This window comes from Ochotona princeps, chromosome 4 (assembly GCF_030435755.1).
Source record: "Ochotona princeps isolate mOchPri1 chromosome 4, mOchPri1.hap1, whole genome shotgun sequence".
NCBI classification, from domain to species: Eukaryota; Metazoa; Chordata; class Mammalia; order Lagomorpha; family Ochotonidae; genus Ochotona; species Ochotona princeps.
This window is the reverse complement of record NC_080835.1, coordinates 50,973,053-50,991,853: the sequence shown is the minus strand read 5'-3', so window position 1 is coordinate 50,991,853 and position 18,801 is coordinate 50,973,053. Positions and strand designations below refer to the sequence as shown.

The 18,801-nt window shown below is 41.3% G+C and overlaps 1 protein-coding gene across 1 annotated transcript; it reads right to left on the bottom strand.

The window, feature by feature from the left end:
* Positions 1-8,123: 8,123 nt before the first annotated feature.
* LOC101526906 (olfactory receptor 51E2) lies at positions 8,124-9,130 on the bottom strand. The gene has a single exon (XM_004589950.2). The coding sequence runs from the start codon at positions 9,084-9,086 to the stop codon at positions 8,124-8,126; it is 963 nt and encodes a 320-aa protein (XP_004590007.2). The 5' UTR covers positions 9,087-9,130.
* Between the last annotated feature and the right edge of the window lie 9,671 nt (positions 9,131-18,801).

Sequence of the window (18,801 nt, the reverse complement as noted above, 5' to 3'; positions counted from 1 at the left end):
TGGAAGTCAACAATATCAGTTGTGCCTTGGCGGGCATGACTATTGGAGAGGGATCTCCATTTTTTTCTTGTGATGTTTTGCTAAACTGAACTGGATTCTTACTGTCTTCTTTCCAGAACGAATTTTCTCCAGTTCTTTGGCTGTAGGGGGTAGGCTTTTGATAGGGTTTTTACTATTTGTCTGTGTGTGCTCATGTGTCCAATGGCGTTTCTTAGTTGTCAGTTGTTATTACCTTTTTTTTGATCCAAGTCTGAGATATACAAGGTAAGAAGAAATCCTAGGAGCTCACCACAAAGTCATTCATCGGTTGTCAATGTCCTTAGTTGCTTTTCTGTTTACCATTTATAACATTGTTATGTTTTATGTACAATGTCCAGAGTACCTAGCCATTTTCAGTATAACCAAATAGAAACAGAATGTCTATTCCACTTGCCAAAATTGAAGTCGTCTTTAAAAAATAATTCCTCTTTCAGTTCTAGTGCTGGATACAATTGCATCCAAGTATAGTGTCTGTAAGGATATTTCTTATTCCAGACACTGCAATGGCTATCAATTCTGTACAGTCTCTGGCCAATTAGTCAAGTGTAACCTTGAAGAATCTCACCTCAGCCCTGTGTCATACACTCCCTGTCCAACTCATGAGGTTCCCATTTGGTGTTATGGTGTGAAAGCTCACTGGTACTCAGTAAACATAGAGGCATTGGCAATCTAGCAGTGCTGAGAGTCAATGCAAAGGTGGGCAGTGGGGAGGATGGTGGAAATTGTTACAAGCAACCTTATCTTGCAAGAGGCTGCAACAATTGCCTGGACAGATAGCTTTGCAATGGATCTTTCATTTGCCCCAGCTTTTTCTTGCTTCAGTCCTGCTGTTCCTCACCAGATCTGATCCCTAAAAGAGTAGCCACATTTAGGCTTTTTTCTCTGGGTTACTTAGGGCAAAAACAGTATATTATTTGGCAATAAACAAAAAGTGTCACAAATCACCTCACTACTTCATCCGTCTGAATCCTCCCTTTGCTTTTCTGTATTTCCCCCTCAATCCCAATCTGACCTCATACAAAGCATCATGTGTTCATCAGCTTTTCCTCCAAACCCACGGCAGAGCTGCTTTGTGCTCCCTTGGTGTAACTCCTCTCCTGGAGCACTGGAGGCTCTATATGAATGCATTTGGCTTTTTATCTGATGCCTACTATAGTATTTGCTCCTGTTTGTTTTTGCATTTCTTCTATGTTTCAGGATCTGGAGCTTTATAAGTGATTCATTGAAGAATATCAAGTAGACACTGGTATGAACTTGGGCACTAGCTGGAGAGAATTGGTGGTGATTGTTGTGGGAAAGAATCCCAAATATGTGATGCTGGTAATCTCTGGTCATAAATACGTATTGAGTGTAAATCTTTTCCTCTAAGAATAAAAAGGCCTAGGGAAAGCTATATCTTCGGAAGCAAACTTAGGATCTTCTCTTATCAATTCAGTTTTGGATGAATGATGTGCTGTCCAGTTACAGGGACATGGATAAGTCAATGGGGGATGGGAGATGTCTGTCCATGGGGCAACTTCAAGCTATGGCTTTCCAGGGGGAGCTGGCTATCTAAACTGGTGCTCTCCACTGACCAGGCCAAAAAAAAAAAAAAAGCATGGTTGGGAACAGAACAGTGTTTTTAAGGTTCTTAGTCCCTTGAGACCATGTTTCACTGGGAAAGATACACTCACTTCAGTGATCACTTGCCTGAGACTCCTAGTTTCAGAGGCCTCTCATGCGATTGGCAGACTGGCACTCTTCCTGTGAACTGTGCAAACAGCCCATAGGCCTCCTCAAGGAAGGCCTTCCAGATCAATAACAAGAAGGCAAATACTCTCCCAGGGCTTTGGTCCCTGTGAATGAGTAACAAGCAGTGTGGCCAGAATCTCTCCTTTTGGTTTGCTACCTTACAAACCCAATCCCATTTTCCTGGGACAACTTTGGAAATTAGCCTGTCTGTTGGCCTTGTTCCTTCCCTGCACAGACCAGACATTTCAGTATCATTTGAATCCCATCTCCCTTAGACTCCATTTGTTTCCTCATAGTTCTACCTTGGTTTTCATAAAGTGAAAGAAAACCAGAGTTAGTTCAAATTTAGTTCCTAAATTCCAAGCTCTTAGGCTCATGTGACCAAGTGAGAACTGCAAGAAAACTTCTATGTCTTTCTTGTCAAATGTATCAGTGTATGCTACTATTCTCTCAGTATTCCTCTGAGACAGATTTTCACCAACACTCTTTCATAACAATAGTGATGAGTTTTTATTGCTTTCATACTATGTACTAAATATTACATTAAACATCTCTTATGGATTATTATGCTTAATTCTCCCACAAACATTGAAGAGTAGACAGGATTGTCATTCTGCTAAACAGATGACAGAAGCAAACTGTGTGGGGAGTAAACTGACTCAGTCATAGAATGTCAGCTTTTTATTTGAAAGCCAGAGTTACAGAGAAGAAGGAAGGAGAAGTATAGAGAGTGTTATTTTCCATTCACCGGTTCACTGTCCAAATGGCTGCAATGGCTAGGCTGAAGCCAGGAACTTCATCCAGGTCTGTCCTGTGGGTTCAGGAGCCCGAGTACTTGGATCACCTTCTGCTGCTTTCTTAGGTGCGTTAGAAGGGAGGGAAATTGGAAGTGGAGTAGTCAGGACTTTAATCAGAATCCACAAGGGGTGCTGGTGTCATGGGAAGTGGCTTAATCCCCTGTGCCACAATGCCAGCCTTGTTGAGTATCCTCTCTTGCTCTTGGACAAGGCTTTGTTTCAGATAGCCCATGAATATCTCCAAATGTGGAAAAACAAAAGCAAGCAAGCAAGCAAGCAAACAAACAAACCTTGTCTTTGGAACTTGGTGAGTTTGATTTCTGGAAAGACTCATAATTGAAAGGAAGAGGGGGTGGGAAATCAATTTAGGAAATGCCATGTTGGAGTAGACAGCAAGTATGGCCACACAGAAGAGGGTCCCCTCTCTTTCTCATTTGGTGCAGTTCTCAAGGAGAGCCCAAGGGTGCAACCCTTTCATGCCCTTTGAAATTGTTTTTTGTTCCTAATGGTATTCAGAAATCACAGCATTTAGAGTAGGGAGGGATTTGCAGAGTATCTACTTCAATCTCCGGGTTAGGTCAAAGAGATCATCCACACCGTGGCAGAATAGGAAATGCAGTTCCTAGCCCCTAAGCCCTGCCCTCAGCAGAGGACCCAGGGCAGGCTTAGCTTGTGTTCTCCCCAGGTAACCTTTGATCTGCTTTAAGTGCACATATTGTGAATTATGAGAATGACATCTCTTCAAAAGCAACTTAATGCAAGACCTTTGCTGAATGAGGTTGTATTGTCTACTTAAATATTTTCTGAGATGGTTGATTTTATGTTAAGGGCTCTTACTAAAAAAGGAAGTCAACACACTAGCAAAAGGGAGAGGGAATTTTAAAGATGATGGCTAAGTTGATTGCATTAATTGTTGTGATGGTTTTCAGGTGGGTCATTATAGCCAAACACCTCAAAGTGTATTAACTATCTACAACTTTTTATATGCTAACAATGACTCAAGAAAGCAATGTTTAGAAAAAACACCTCATGTCATTCCACAAGTTGGAATCTGTGAAAGTTGGGATAGATTGACTCGACTTTATCCCATATTTTTCATTTCCGAAAAGACGTGTAAACTTTCAAAGCAAATGATCCTGTGCCTGTGGCTGCACTATCATTGGAAGGACAGAACTCTCTCTGTTTCATGTGGAAAACTAGAAGTGCATATGGTGGAATGATTTGTTTAAAATTATCTCCTGTATAGGGCATCATTTCCCAGGTTTAAAACTATCATCAAAGACAATGTAACAAAGTATGAAACAGTAGATTCAGAAATCCTAAAGACTTGGCTTCTAGGGTGGACTCTCCCCATTACTGTTGAGTGACTTGAAAAAAACAGATTACCCTGTTGGGTCTCAGTTTTCTTGTCTGCAAACTGGTCACCTCAAATATTTCTTTTTAAGATGATATAATTAAGATGTTATTACAGGAGAGGTGGCTAGTTAGCCTTCAACATGTCATTATTTTAGTATAACAGAGATATACAAGTGCCAAGATTTCTCAGCTTTGCTCCTTTCCCTTGACCTAGGGAGAACAGATGCTCTGGGTCTCCTTAGCTTACATCTGGCTTCACCTGTAGCTGTGACAGATCGTGATTAATTCTGTTTCCTACCTCGTAAGAGTGCCCTTTCTCTTTGCCTTCATGCTTTGAAACTTTCATGAAGTGCACACTGAAAGAGTTAAAGCCTCAGGATCAGCATTCAAACAAGAGTAAAAGTGCCAGACCAATTCCACAGCAAACACTTTCAGTTGACAAGTCTCCAAGGAATTCTGTGAAGTTTCTGGGATACTTCATAGAAGTGACCTTGGTGATAATTTTGGTTTGTATTTTTTCCTCTCTGTCTTCTCCTTTACTCCTGTTTCTTGGAAGCATGTCACCCAAGTCCCACCTCAGGCTCTCCCTTGGGGGTACTCACACCAAGGTACCAGGCACTCCTTGTACATGTTTAAATGATTTTCATGTTTATGCATTTTGTAAAATATAGCAGCTAAAACCACCTGGGATATACTAGTAGTCAAATTTGTTAACTTGCTGTAATTAAGAAGACAATATTATGGGAAAAATTAAGTGGGGAAATGTAATAGAGTTCGGGGACTTGAGGATAGTTTTCGACAGGGATTTCTCTATAGGCTTATATTTAGGACATGAGTCTGACAGAGTAATATCAGAACAAGTTGTCCCTGGTCTTACATTTTTAGATGCATGAGCTAGTTATTGATTTTCTTAAATGTGGGTGGTTTCATGGACTGTCCTGGCACAGTTCCTCTGTTTTGTGTTTTTGTATGCTCCTGTCTCTATGGTCTCTCTTTAAATTTTCCCTTCACAGCTTAGCTACTCACAAGGAAGAATTTTTCTTTATTTCAATTTTTAGGTCTGTGTTAGTCAGATTTTCCACAGAAACAGACCAATAGGAGATGGCAGGGAAGGGGCTGATGGAGTCAGCGAGGGAGGAAGACTAATTAAGTCATGTTGAGTCCCAAGTCTGCAGGGGTTTGGTAGTCTGGAAACTTGTAGGGGAACAGTTTAAGCTACAGTTTAAACATTGCAGTTTAAACCCAAAGACGGCATCTTCTAGAAGAAGTATTTTTTGCCCAGGGGAGTTCAGTCTGTTCCATTAGGACCTTCAGCTACCGGACAAGGCTCCTCCACAAGAGGGAAAACTGTGTTACGCTGTCTCCCAGTGTCATTATTAATCTCCTCGAGAAAACAGACTCACAGAACCATTATAAATGTTTGACCAAATATCTTACCTAGTCAGCCTGGCCTGGAATGTTAATCATTACAAGACGGCACACTTTTATTTTCTTATCTACATGATCATGACTTTGATTCTGGTCAGAAAGTGGTAGTCTTGTTGAATTGTTACCTGATAGTCACAGAAGGATTTATTATATATGCTCAGGAGATTTTTTTTTTACTTGGAAAATGGAAACTATTATAAGATCTTAGAATGAAAAACAAAAAGAGCTGAGAATGTGTGTTACACACGGACAGGAGCCCTTGTCTTCCCATTCCATTTGTTCATCACAAGGCTGTGTGACCTAAGAGAACTAGTTGGTACCCATCGTGATGCAACCTGAAGGCTTCAGTTATTGCCTCTACAGATCATGGCCATCACAACCTTATTTGTACTATAATTCAAACATTTTCCCTCGAACTGATTACCATTCTCTTTGAGCTACTTTTAAAAAGCTTTAATAATATATTGTCTTTAAACACAATATAATCCAAAATACAGTATTTTCAGAACATTTTTATATAAAATGGATAATGAAATAGGTAATATTATCTAAATGCTTTTATTGTGATAAAATGTACACAGCATAAGTTTTATTATTTTAAATATACAATTCACTGTCATTAAGCATAATCACATTGTCCAAGCACCCCCAGTATTTATTCTCAGAATTCTTTCCTCATCCTAAATAGAACTGCACCTAATAAACAATAGTTTTGCATGCTCCCCTTTCCCCAGGTTTGGTAACTGCTATTTTGTTTTCTCTCCCTATGAATTTGTTTATTCTAAAAGCCTCATGTAAATGGAATTAAACAATATTTTCATTTTGTATATGGCGTATTACGTTTAGTGTAACACTTTCCAAGGTTTAACCATGTGGTAGCACATGTTACGATTTTTACTGTTTCTTATAGCTGAACATATTCTATCATAGGTATATTTAAATTTTTATACAGCCACTTGCCAATGCATGTTTTATTTAGACCTTTTGTACATACTGCTACTGACACTATTGAAATGAAAGTCTTTGGGCCTCTTTTGAAATTAAAAAATCTTAGGACAATGGTTGTAAGGTAACACTGTAATAAAATATGAGAACTTGAAATGTTGTGGAAGATAGTAAGGAGTTTGGGATAATGATATATTAGTTTTAAAATCACTAAAATAGGCATACCCTGCAGAAGTAGAATGAAGGGTATGGCATGGGATAGAGCAGTGGACAGGGAGACGGGGAAATTTAGGTGTTGGGGGAGACACAAGGTTGTTTGACCTCATAAACTGAGGGCTTTGTCTTCTTTAATTGAAGACACTTAATATTCACTTTACAGAGTGAGCACACTTTTATTTCTTTAGGGAAGTCACCTAATTATTACATTCTGTGTTCTTCTTTTAGCCCTGGGAATCAGCATCGATTAGCTGCCTGTATTTGTAGGCCAACTATTGCCTCTGAGCAAACAATCATCAGGGGTGAGCACACGTCCGTATGACAGGAGATTCCATCACCAGTAAAGAAGACAAGTGTCTGTTTCAAAGAAAGATGGCATAATTGAAGTCTCCCTGATAGCTTACTCATTGAGGTCCTCCACCCAAGCCCACATAGGTCCAGTGACTGTGTTCATGGAAGCTCAACAATAAAATGGGACTCCCCCACCTGAAGATGTATTCAAGTGTCTTTCTGTTTCTGTAAACCATACCAGTCAGGACCCCTGCAATGATGGGAAAGAAGCCTAGGGAACTTGCCCCATCTTCAAATGTGAGTTTATACGACCATATAGATGTAAGCATAGTAGGTATAGAACTTACCAATATTTAAATAAAATTTATTTTATCTTATGCCTAAGCTAAAACTCAGACAATGTCATTAACTACACATTCAAAAAATGGACAGATAGACAACATATTAACAAAGGAAAGACCTAAGAGATATTTAGGCAGAAACATTCTTCCTTAATCTGGAGAGAAGTGGACTAAAGGACCAAGGGTAAGCTTGAAGAACAGTTTAGATTTGTTGCCCACAGGGAGTACAGGGTTAATTCTTAGCTCAAATACAAGAACATCCATCTTAGCACACAGAAGAAAAAAGCAGTATTTGTACAGATTGAGGAAGTACAATGGCAGATGATGAACAGAAAGCAATATAACATGGTAGTTAAGTTTAATTGTATTTTATCAAGTATGTTTTCAAACTTTGGCACAGTGCCCACAAACTATGTGCCTTAGTTTAAAGTCCTATTGCTACTCTAAGCTTCGTTTCTGTCACTTGTATGAAGGGATGAAAACAATCCCACCCCACGAAGTTGTAAAGATTACATATAACCTGTACAACACTTTTCACAGTACCTGGAATGTTGGAAGCACACATAATATAATTGTAAGCCTTAAGGCTTAGATAATTTCTCAGATAATGCACAATAAACAATAGCAACAATAATGGTAAGTCATGGCTTCCATAAATAATCAGTTTATCCATTTTATAAGCTGTGCATACCAGCTGAACAACAATTACTTAAGAAACAGATTTGGAAAATAGGGACAAGGGCAAATCATTATTAATTTGAGTATATTTTCTCTAATGTATACAGTGTTTTCCAGGTTAGTTTCAATCATTTATTCTTTCTCTTAACATGGTAAGCAAGTCTTGTTTCATAGCAAGGAGTTTACACTACATTAATATAGACCCACATAAACTCCATATGCATCATATTTTATTTTCCAAATCCAGCTAGAGAAAAGCATTCTTAGTGCAATAAGGGTAAAGGAAGTGGCATAGTTGAGGTCAACTGTGTTCCACAGTCTGAAGATCCTTGTCACAGCTGATCTTGAACATGGCCATCACTCGTGTTCTGATCTGCTTGGTCTTGGCACCATAAATGATGGGATTGATCACAGGTGGCAACAGTAAGTAGACATCCCCCATGAGCACATGCACAATGGGATCAAGGCTGTTCCCAAAGCGGTGCACGACTGAGAGACCAATGAGCGGCACATAGAAAGCCAGGACCACACCAATGTGGGACACACAGGTCCCAAAGGCCTTGGCCCTCTCTGACTTGGAAGGCAGTTGCAGCACTGTTCGTATAATGAGAAAATAGGACAAGGAAATGAACATGACATCCACACCCATGACCAGCAGAATGGCCGTAAGACCATAGACCACATTGGGTAATGTGTCTGCAGAGGCCAACTTCATCACATCTTGATGCACACAGTAAGAATGTGAGAGCACATTGGAGTGGCAGAAGGCCAGCCTTTTGATGAGCAGAGGCAGTGGGATAAAGAAGAGAGATCCACGGACCAGGGCCACCATGCCGATCTGAGCGGTGACTGTGTTGTTGAGCACCGAGGCATGGCGCAGTGGGTGGCAGATAGCTACATATCTGTCAAAGGCCATGGCTAGCAGGATGGTGGATTCAATGGCTGAGAGGGCGTGAATGAAGAACATCTGGGCAAGGCAGGCTTCAAAGGTAATCTCCCGTGAGTCAAACCAGAAGAGGGCGAGGATCTTGGGCATGGTGGATGTGGACAAGGCCAGGTCAATAGCTGCCAGCATGCAGAGGAAGAGATACATGGGAGCATGCAGGTTGCGCTCTGTCTTTACGATGAAGACCACGACGCAATTCCCAAACACTGCCACGGCGTACATTGACAGCAGTGGAAATCCGAACCAGAAATGGGCTTCCTCTAGTCCTGGGATACCGATAAGCACAAAGGTGGCATGTGTGAAGTTGCAGGAACTCATAGCTGGCACTGAGGAGAGGGGACTAGAGCGGGTGAGGTCCCACTGGCAGCCTGCTAAGACATGGAAGTATAATCAGAGTGGACCCTGGACACCTGGAGACGGAGCACACCTTCACTTCTCCCTTCTCGTCTCCTCCCGCATTCACTTAAACCCTTTTGTAAACCTTCAGGCTGTCTTCTGGAAGTGGGGACTGTAAATTTGTTAAAGTGAAGCTAAGGAGAGCAAGGAGTATCCTAACATAAGCCTTCCTGGATGCCCTCTGGCTTTGTTCTGGTCTAGATATTCCTATCGGGATCCTCTTCCAGGCAGGTATAAATGTGGATTCTCTCTCCACAGGTAGGTATGGATATGGGCTCACTCTCTCTTCCCTTTCTCACACACAGACACGCATACGATTAAGGGGAAAAAATAAGTTACGAATACAATGAAGACATTCATCAGGACAGAAAAGGTATTGTGAATAATGACCAAGTGTGCCTGTACTTGAAGTACACCCCTCTACCTAATCTCCCAGGCCCTCTTCTAAAGAAGGGACCATGGCAGCTGAAATTCATTTATCAATCACTATTCCAATAGCCCTTTAAAGTTGTTAAAATGAAGCTAATGAGAGCAGCAATTAACCTAAACTGTATGCTTCCCAGAGGCCCTCTGACTTCCTCCTGACCCAGATGATCATTCGCTGGCTACTATTTGCCCTGCCTTAACCTAAGTAAATACCCTACTGGAAATTCCTCCAGGTAGGTATGAATGCGGGCTGGCTTTCTTTCTCTCTCTTCTCCCTCTAATTTGTATTCCATAGCATTTACTTATGTGACCTACTACGTACAAACAATTTGGTAGTGCCACTGAGATATGAAATGCATTGCTCTCTACAAAGGTTGCCTGAGGCAGAGGATTGAATTATTGATTTAACCTGTATTGCCGCAAGTGCTAGTCCAGGTATGTATTTAATACATTGGAATGGGAGAGATGTGTTTTGAGGAGCTTTCCTAGAAAAGATGACCCTCTGTTTAGTCTTGAAACATGAATGGAAACTAGAACAACAGTGTAATAGAATTAAGGGTTTTTAAGGCAGTGACAATAAACACACTGTGCTGATTTCCAGGATGTCTGGTCCTTAGTCCTAGAATCAACAATAGGCAAAAACATAACAGCAATTAAAAAAAAAACTGAAAAGGAAATGGAACAAATATAAGAAAAAAAGATGAAAATTAGTGTTTTAATGAACAAAGGAAACTCATCTGAGGTCATGAAAGCAGTGTAGCAACTCCTTACAATGGATTCTTCAGAGATGAAGTGTTACCAGCTGCTCCTGGATGCCTGGTGTGGTCCTCGGAAGGATTTTTTTCTTTGTTCCAGGCTGTGGATACTTCCATACATAAAATTTGCCTGTAAACACCACTTTTGTTGTTTCGAAGTGTGCTGGATTGAGTCTTGACTTTGGGAAGAATACTGCTGTCTTTATATTCATATTCTCAGAGTTTTATCTTTTGAAGAGTCCATGCCCACAAATCCTCCACAGCCAAGGAGACTATTCTTTTGCCCCAAGTCCCTTCCATATCCAACTACATAGACTCTGGGTTTCACAAACTCTTTCTCTGCTACACTCTCTAGGAGCCCTGCTCTTTAGAGCTAATGACCTCTCATTATCCGAGGGGTTCTCTGCTTAGTAAAAGCTTTGACTCTTACAAATAAACTGTAGTTACTATCATTAGTGATATTTAGGTTACCTTTTATTGTTACCAGGATTGTTCTCATTTTTTTTCTTAAAACCTAAGCTCTTATCACATTTACGAGATGCCCTTCAATTTAATCTTAATGGTGAAAGTTATAGATTAGTGAGTCTAAAATACAGTATGAGAAAAAATGAACATCAGGAGAGTGGGTTGCTCTTCCTAACTTGGATAAGCCAGGGAAAACAGATACAAGGTTCAAAGACTGCAAAACTCTCATCTCTGACATTTTTACACAGACATCTCTCCTCCTTGATGAACTTTAAATCCAAAATTTTTCTCCCAGCTGCTGTTAGAACATGGAAAGGCATTGTGATAATCAGTTAATTACATCTTTCAGTGACTTTTGGGTCATGGTGCATTTCCCAAGAAAACCTCTTGTCTTCCCCCCATGTTGCCTGCTCTCTTACCTAAAACGACTCCTTACTAGACTCAGCTTCAGTCTCTTTTTGGGTCTGAATGTGGCTGCTGCTTCCATTCTCACTTGCCTGTTTGGACTGTTGGCTATAGCTTCAGGACATTTCTATCTAGTCCACAAGATGTGTGAATAAAACACAGTGGACAAAGGTGAGTGGAAAACAAAGGCTTTCCCTTGCCCTGCCAATCTCAGAATGCAGGACTCCTGGGGGGGTGACCAGCTCAGGTGATAGTGCACTCACCTGAGAGTGATGTATTCTGATTTAGGGAGCTGGAGTTGGCCGTTTGTTTCTGCAACCGGCCTCATTATAAAGCTACTAACAGGCCTAGGGGAATGGGCTGGATGAGTGTTCACTGAGACTCCAGGGATTCGGCAGACAACTGAATGGCATCTCCAGATGCATTTGAATGCTGCTCCCACAGGTTTTCCACTGTTCTTGTCTGTTCTTGTCTCATTATACCCACTGTCTCTCCATCACTCCCATCCTGGCACATATGGGTCTGTAGACACTGTTTCCTTCTCCCAAACAGGTTCTAGTCCCCAAATCAGCCATTAAGTCAGTGTGCTTCATTTGGCCTTCTGCTAGACACAACAGGGAAAGTGGATATATAGGTATAATCTTTGGGCTTTAGGGAGTCACATCTTCAAAACCAAGATGGGTATCCAAAACTACATATTTAAATCCAAATAGGAGCATGGATACAATCAAGTCTATTTACAGCTTTTTTTTTTTTTTTTTCTGTTAGCAACACAACCCATGGGGTAGGGAATCCATTCTTTATTGCATTTGACAGATAAAGAACAGCTAAGATTCTTTATCATGGCTGCATAGTAAATTAGTGGTAATACTGATTGAAGAATCAAGCATGCTGACTATACATTTACATTTAATAAATATTTGTCTAGGACCTACAATGTCATGAACAAAATAGAAAAAATTTCCCACTCTAATGGAATTCAAATTTTGGCAAGGGGAAAATAAACAGGAGTTAACATATCAGTTAAATAAAATATTAAGTAATCACAAGTAGAAAAAATTAAGGGAAGAAAGAAAAGAGTAAGTATCGGATGTTGGTGGGGTGGGGAGATGAAATTTTAGATAAAGTGACCTGGAGAGGCCTACCATCTCTGAGATATTTGAAAAGTGGCCTAAGGGAATAAGGGGTGCCTTCATGGTGATATCTGTGGAAACCAGTCCGGGAAAAAAAATGGGACTACAAATAATATTTCTTAGAAGGAAGTGGCTTTGAACAGCAAACCAGTGTGTCTGCAAAGACAGCATGATGGAGTGTAGCAGGGAGGAGGGATTTGGGACAAATCTGGAAACTGGGGCATTTGGGGCCTTATAGGGTCTATAGGACATTTAAAAATTTTGATCTGGGTCTGGTGCAATGTATCAGTATCTAAAATCCTCGCCTTGCATGCACAGGGATCCCATATGGGTGCCAGTTCATGTCTTATCTGCTCCATTTCCCATCCATCTCCCTGCTTGTGGTTGAGAAAGCAGCAGAGGATGGCTCAAAGCTTTGGGTTCCTGCACCTATGTGTCAGATCTGGAAGAAACTCCTAGACCTTGGCTTTGGATTGGCTCAACTCCAGCCTTTGCAGTCACTTGGGGAGTGAACCAGTGGAGGGAGAGTCATTCTCTGTATCTCCTCTCTGTAAATCTGCCTTTCCAGCAAAAAATAAAAGAAAATGTTAAAAAATATTTTTGATCTACACTCTGAGTGGGCTACGAATCTACTGGACAGCTTTAAACCAAGGAAAGGTATGATTTGACTTTTGCAATGACTTGCCTGTAGTTGTCCACAGATCTGTTTGTATCAAAACGGAATAAAACATTCTAGTTTTTGCTATTATGCTTCATTTTCCATGAATCATTCATGCTTCAATCCTTAATACTTTACCAGATTTTCCATGGAGAAGAAATAAAATTCCTTTCTTTTTTTTTTCAGTGTTCACAAGGAAAGTTTTATTGGCATTTATTGTCATATTGTCTGTGACTGCTTTTGAATAAGAACAGCAGAGTTGAGTAGACATGGAAAACAATGTGTGCACCACTAAGCATGAAATATTTGTTGTCTGGACATTTACAGGAGAAGTTTACATGACCTCTTATCTTACCTATCAGCTATTTTAAATAGCTTAATTGACGTGTAATTCTTATATCATGCAACTTACCCACTTAAAATATATTATTTAGCTACTTGAAGTATACTTTGATGCCTTCCAGGATACACATTAGCAGGAAGCTGGAATTTGGAATGGAGCTGGGACTGAAACACAGACTTTCCAGTATGGGATATAGGTGATATAGGCATTGCAAGTGGCGTGTTAACCACTGCACCAGATGCACACTGCAAAACTCAGAATTTCCATTGCCAGAGTTAACAAGGATGCAATACAACAGATACTCTCACATGTTATTGTAAGATTATCAGTCTGCAAAACCATTTTGGAAAACTTTTGTCATAATAGAGCAGTTGAAGTTGCATATACTCTTTTTTTTTAAAGTATTAATTAATTTATTTGAAAAGCAGAGTTAGAGGGAGAAAGGGACAGAGAAACAGATCTTCCATTCATTGGTTCACTATTCAAATGGTGACAACAGCTGGATCTGGGCCAGGGTGAAACTAAAGGCTGGGAACTCCATCCAGATCTCACGCATGGCTGACAGAACCCTAAGTACTTAGTCCTTCTTTTGGTGTATTTTCTTTCTTTTTTTAAAAAGTTACTTTCTTATAAATCAACCACCATGTGTTTATTACTCACCTGTATCTTACCATGTACTTCACAGATTCATTCATTGTATAACAAGCATATCCTCACTGCTAGTTTTGTGTAGGCACTGTGATGAGGTTGGGATTACATAGCTGAAGAAGACCAAGTCTTTGCCCTCAAGGTGCTTACAGACAGCTATACAGTCTTGAAATAACATGGAAGAGTGGTGAATGCCACAGATGTTTACAAAGTTGAAAGAGGGCATTATTTGAACAAGCCCAATCGGGGAGGTAACAGGACACCCTAACTAGGTTGAGGTTCCCACCAAGGGGCGTATGTGCTAGAATTGGAGCTGCGTTCTATCTAGGAAACAGTTGCAGTCACCTGAGGCACTAGTGTGGGCTGGGATTGGATGCACCAGGCCAGTTCAGACCCCAACACCATCTGGTGTCATGGAGAACCAGAGGGTAGATGTGGGACTGACTAGGCTGGGTCTCAACCCCCTACTGAGCCATGCGTGAGCTGTATGTGGGTATGGACGAGCCATGGCCGGGCTGAAACATCCAACAACAAGAACCAGAATGGGGTGAAAGCCAGCCAGGAAAAGCCACTGTTCCTGCTAGGACAGGAGGTGAACTGAGTTGGGTTGGCTCAAGGACCCCCTGGCATGCGCAAAATCTGGCATTGGGAGGGGTTCTGATGGAGGAGCCTGGGCAACTCCTCTGGCAGGACACAGGCCCTGCAGGTAAGCGCAAGAAGCATGATAGGAAACAGTCCAGAATAGGCCATGGAAAGTTTCCCACTGGCACACATTCAGCATGGGTCAGGAGCAGACCAGGCTGAATCAGTTCATGTCACCCACTGGCAAATCCGATCACCAGATCAGAGTGTGGGATGAGCCGGGTTTGGTCGCGACAAAACCAGTACACATTATGGAATGCCAGGGCGTGGTTGCCTGTACTGGATATGAATGCAGCACCCAACCAGCACATGTGAGATCCAGGAAGGAAGGGAGGGGCAGAACTGGCAGGGGGATTAAGGGGCTGGTTCCCTCGCAGGACAGCTTCTCCCAATGGAGAGCGTGGGCTGGGATAGAGACAGACTAGACTAAGCAAGGCTACAACACCTGTGCGCTGCATGTGGACTAGATCAGGGAAAAGCCAGGCTGGGCTGATTATTCCTGCTGGTGCAAGCATAAATTAGAGTGGGTGAGGGATGTTTGGGCATAGCCGCAGAAGCTGGCACTGGGGACTAATTCTGTCAAGTCAAATCACAGAACCACCTAAAGAGTGCATAAACCGGGACAGAGAGACCTGGGAGGGAAAAAGTGGGTTCCCCCTTCTTGGGTCACTATTCCCGTGGGAGGGCATGAAAACTAGGATGGGGGCTGGGGTAGCTAGATAGAGAGGCACTCAACAACACCCGTGAGGGCTGGATGGTTGAATTGGTTAGATAGAACTAAGCTTTAATACCCATTGACAAGTGCCAGAGCCAAATGGGATGGGGGACAGACTGGTCTTCTGCTACACATACTGGCAAACCAGGGTAGGGGGCGGGCCTGGTGTGGGTTATTGTGGGTCGCCCCGACTAGGCTGCAGCTCCCACTGGTTTGTGTGAGGGCCAAGTATGTGGCTGGGCAGAACCAGACTGGACTGCAACACCCATTGGTTCCAGTGCAACTCGGGACTGAAAACAGAACCAACCCAACAATTGCAACCACCAGCTGATCGGGGTGATGGACTGTGCCGGGCCCTGTGCTTGCTAGAACATACAAGAAACTAGTCTGGGAATACCTCAAAGTTTCTTTGGAGATCTCCCCAATCGAACTGCTGGACTCAGAACTCTAATCAAGAAAAGACAGAAGACAGAGCAGATCAATCATTCATCTCAGCTATATGTTGGCAGCGAAATATGGGGCAAACGGAGACTTTATGATGGACCATATCAATCAGTGGATGACCTCATCGAGCGAAACTGGCAGCGATTCATAACTGGAGAACTATTAACACCACTTGAGCACATATCTCAGAGCATGCCCCACATCCGGGACTTGGGGTGGGCGGGAAACCGGGTGGGGCTTCTCCCTCAATATCCTCCTTTACCTCAGATACATGATGGAAACAATATGGACATAATAATATTACCCACTTCCCTATCCCCCTGGGAAAAAAAAAAAGAAGCACTTCGATATGCAGATACTCCAATACACACTTAAGAAATATCTCAAAAAAAAAAAAGAGGGCATTATTTGGTCAGGAGGAGGAGTTCCAAGAAGAGGATATTTGTGCAGAGATGAAAGCATGGTGGAAAGAAAAATTAATTATATATATGTGGTATTATTAGCACATCGCTTGGCAGACAGATAAAGACAACACAGAAAGGAAAGAAATTGGAGAGAGGAAAATGAATGTGAGCTGAAGAAGGGATGTGGAGTTGGGGCGAGGTAATCTTTTAGCAGAAACACCACAACACAGTAAGTGTTTTAGATGGCTAGTTTAGAGATGCTTGGAGGATAAAGCTAGGTGTGCTTATGCATTTGGTGATGAGAGGTGGAAATGTATGCTAGCTATTTTCCCCCACTCCTCACATTCTATTATTCAACCCATCTCATCTATTTTCTAAATTTCTCGAAATGTGTCCTATTATTTCCATGTTCAACCCTACTGCCATGTTGAAGTAACCCCAATAGTGACTGTTAATGTTCTGATTTTTAGGAAGTTCTCCAAGTTACTGTGAGCTTGTCAACTTTCATCATGGTATGACATTATCTCTGTAACCCACCTTTTGGGCCAATGTCCAAATTACCTGCTTCTTAGCGATGAAGCTTGCAAGCTTTCAGGATTGTTTGAAAGTGGGACTGTCTGTGGGTAAATGTGTGGTGAAGTGGAGAAGGAATTTATAGAAGCTGTATGGTTGTCTTGGTTTCTGCATCTTGACTTTGAAATCCTTTCTTCCAGCCTTTGGGCTCTGAGTCCCTGCATGCTTCTTATCCAGCCAAAGTTTCTCGTTAACCCTATCTTCTCCCTTTCTTCATACCCCATCTTGTATAATATCTGGATACAAACAAACAAACAAACAAACACAAATCTAGTGCATGAACCCATATCATCTGAGCTTTTGTATTTTTTCATCTTGGACCCAAAGTAACTTCTTTGTATTTTAATTTTGCTTCTTTAAGTAAGTAGTGTTTCAAGTTAAATGATCCATGGGGTTCTGGTTGGGAAGATAAAAAGGAATATAAATACACAGAACAATGCTGACAGTTTATTCAAGATAAAAATTTTCTCTGTAAAATGACCTCATGATTTTGTTTTTACCTTATTTGTTAGTTACAAATATAGGGGGAATTTTATTATGGAGAGAGAGAAAAAGATAATAATGCATAAGATTAGAGTAAGGTTATACTAGACCATAAAAATTAGACTGAAACACCCCTTGGTACATTGTGTTTAAAAGTGTAGACATTCATGAAAACATATTTGTAGACACTGAGAACTTTCTTTGTTTTAGAGAACTTTGTCTTGTGCCATCTAAACATTATCTTTTACAAAGCTGATTATTTACCAATTCAGTTGAAATTAAGAGTTATATTGGGTCAGAGATTATGAGTGAAAATACAGAAATAGTAGTGCAGAAGGAATAGTCCCTGGTCTTGATTCATGAGCTCAGGGTCTACTGTGGGGAAAATGGCTGCAACAGAGTTGGCAAAGAGGTGTCAGGAGGAATAAGCACAGGGTCCCTCATGAGCATCTAGAAAGAGCAGCAGGCATAGAGGAGAGATCAGAAAGTCTCTGGAGAACCACTTCTGCTCTCAGGGAAAAGGAGATAGGGAGAGTGTGGCAGGCAGATGACAACTTGTGGAAAAACTGAATGATGACAGAAGTCATTGGAGATTAGGGAAATACAAGCTGTTTGTTGTGCCGGGAACATTGTGCAGAGAAGCAGTGAAGCATAAAAAGTAAATAGAGCCAGGTCACGTAGACATTTTATTATTTCAACTACATGGAAGGTCCTGGAGACAGTGTGAATGAAGGAGTTTCCTTGTTATCAGAAACCTTACCTTGTGATGGGAGACCTTCAGGAACAAAAATAGATACAACATATTTTGGAGGAGGGGAGGTGGCATTAAAATCTTGAAATTAAAATGGGTGAGGATGGGTGTGAATAGAAGCATTTCTTGAGGGATGAATGCTGCTGTTATGCTTGTTTTAATAACACTGGGGACCCTGTGATAAGCGGAGGCCTACATTGAATGTAGGTTAGTCATGTGGACCCCTGGAGAAAGAGCAGTGTAGGCATGGAGAATGGCAGGTGTGAGATCTGGTGTTGGTGATTTAGGGAAGCTGGTGAGTTAGGCAAGATTTGGAGTGAATCAGGGGGAAATGAATAGGAGATGAAGTTGGGATGATGAAGGAAAGTAAGAGTCTATAAATCCTTGTAAGCCATTACAATGACTGTAAATTTGTCGTGGGTAATGCAGGAAGACATCGGAGCTTATTGAACAAGGGAAGTGACATGATCTGTCTTGTGTATTGAAACAATTGTTGTACTTGCTGTGTGTGTGTGTGTGTGTGTGTGTGTGTGTGTGTACAGTGGGGGAAACGAGGGAGTATAAAAAAAGGTAGATGAAGGAGGATCCACTGGAAGGCTACCAGACAAGTTCAGAGTCATGATGATGAATTAAATACTGGTTGCAGCAGTGTTGTCAAGTACGTGGATTCTAGATATAGATGTCTATGTTACCAAAAAGATTGAGTCATCAGGATTTATTGCACATTTGTTGGTGATAAAACAGGAGTATAACTGGTATAACTCTAAGTGTTTTATTTCAGGCATGTGAAAG

Excerpts from the sequence above, each read along its gene's own strand:
- LOC101526906 (XM_004589950.2), bottom strand. The coding sequence starts at position 9,086 with ATGAGTTCCTGCAACTTCACACATGCCACCTTTGTGCTTATCGGTATC.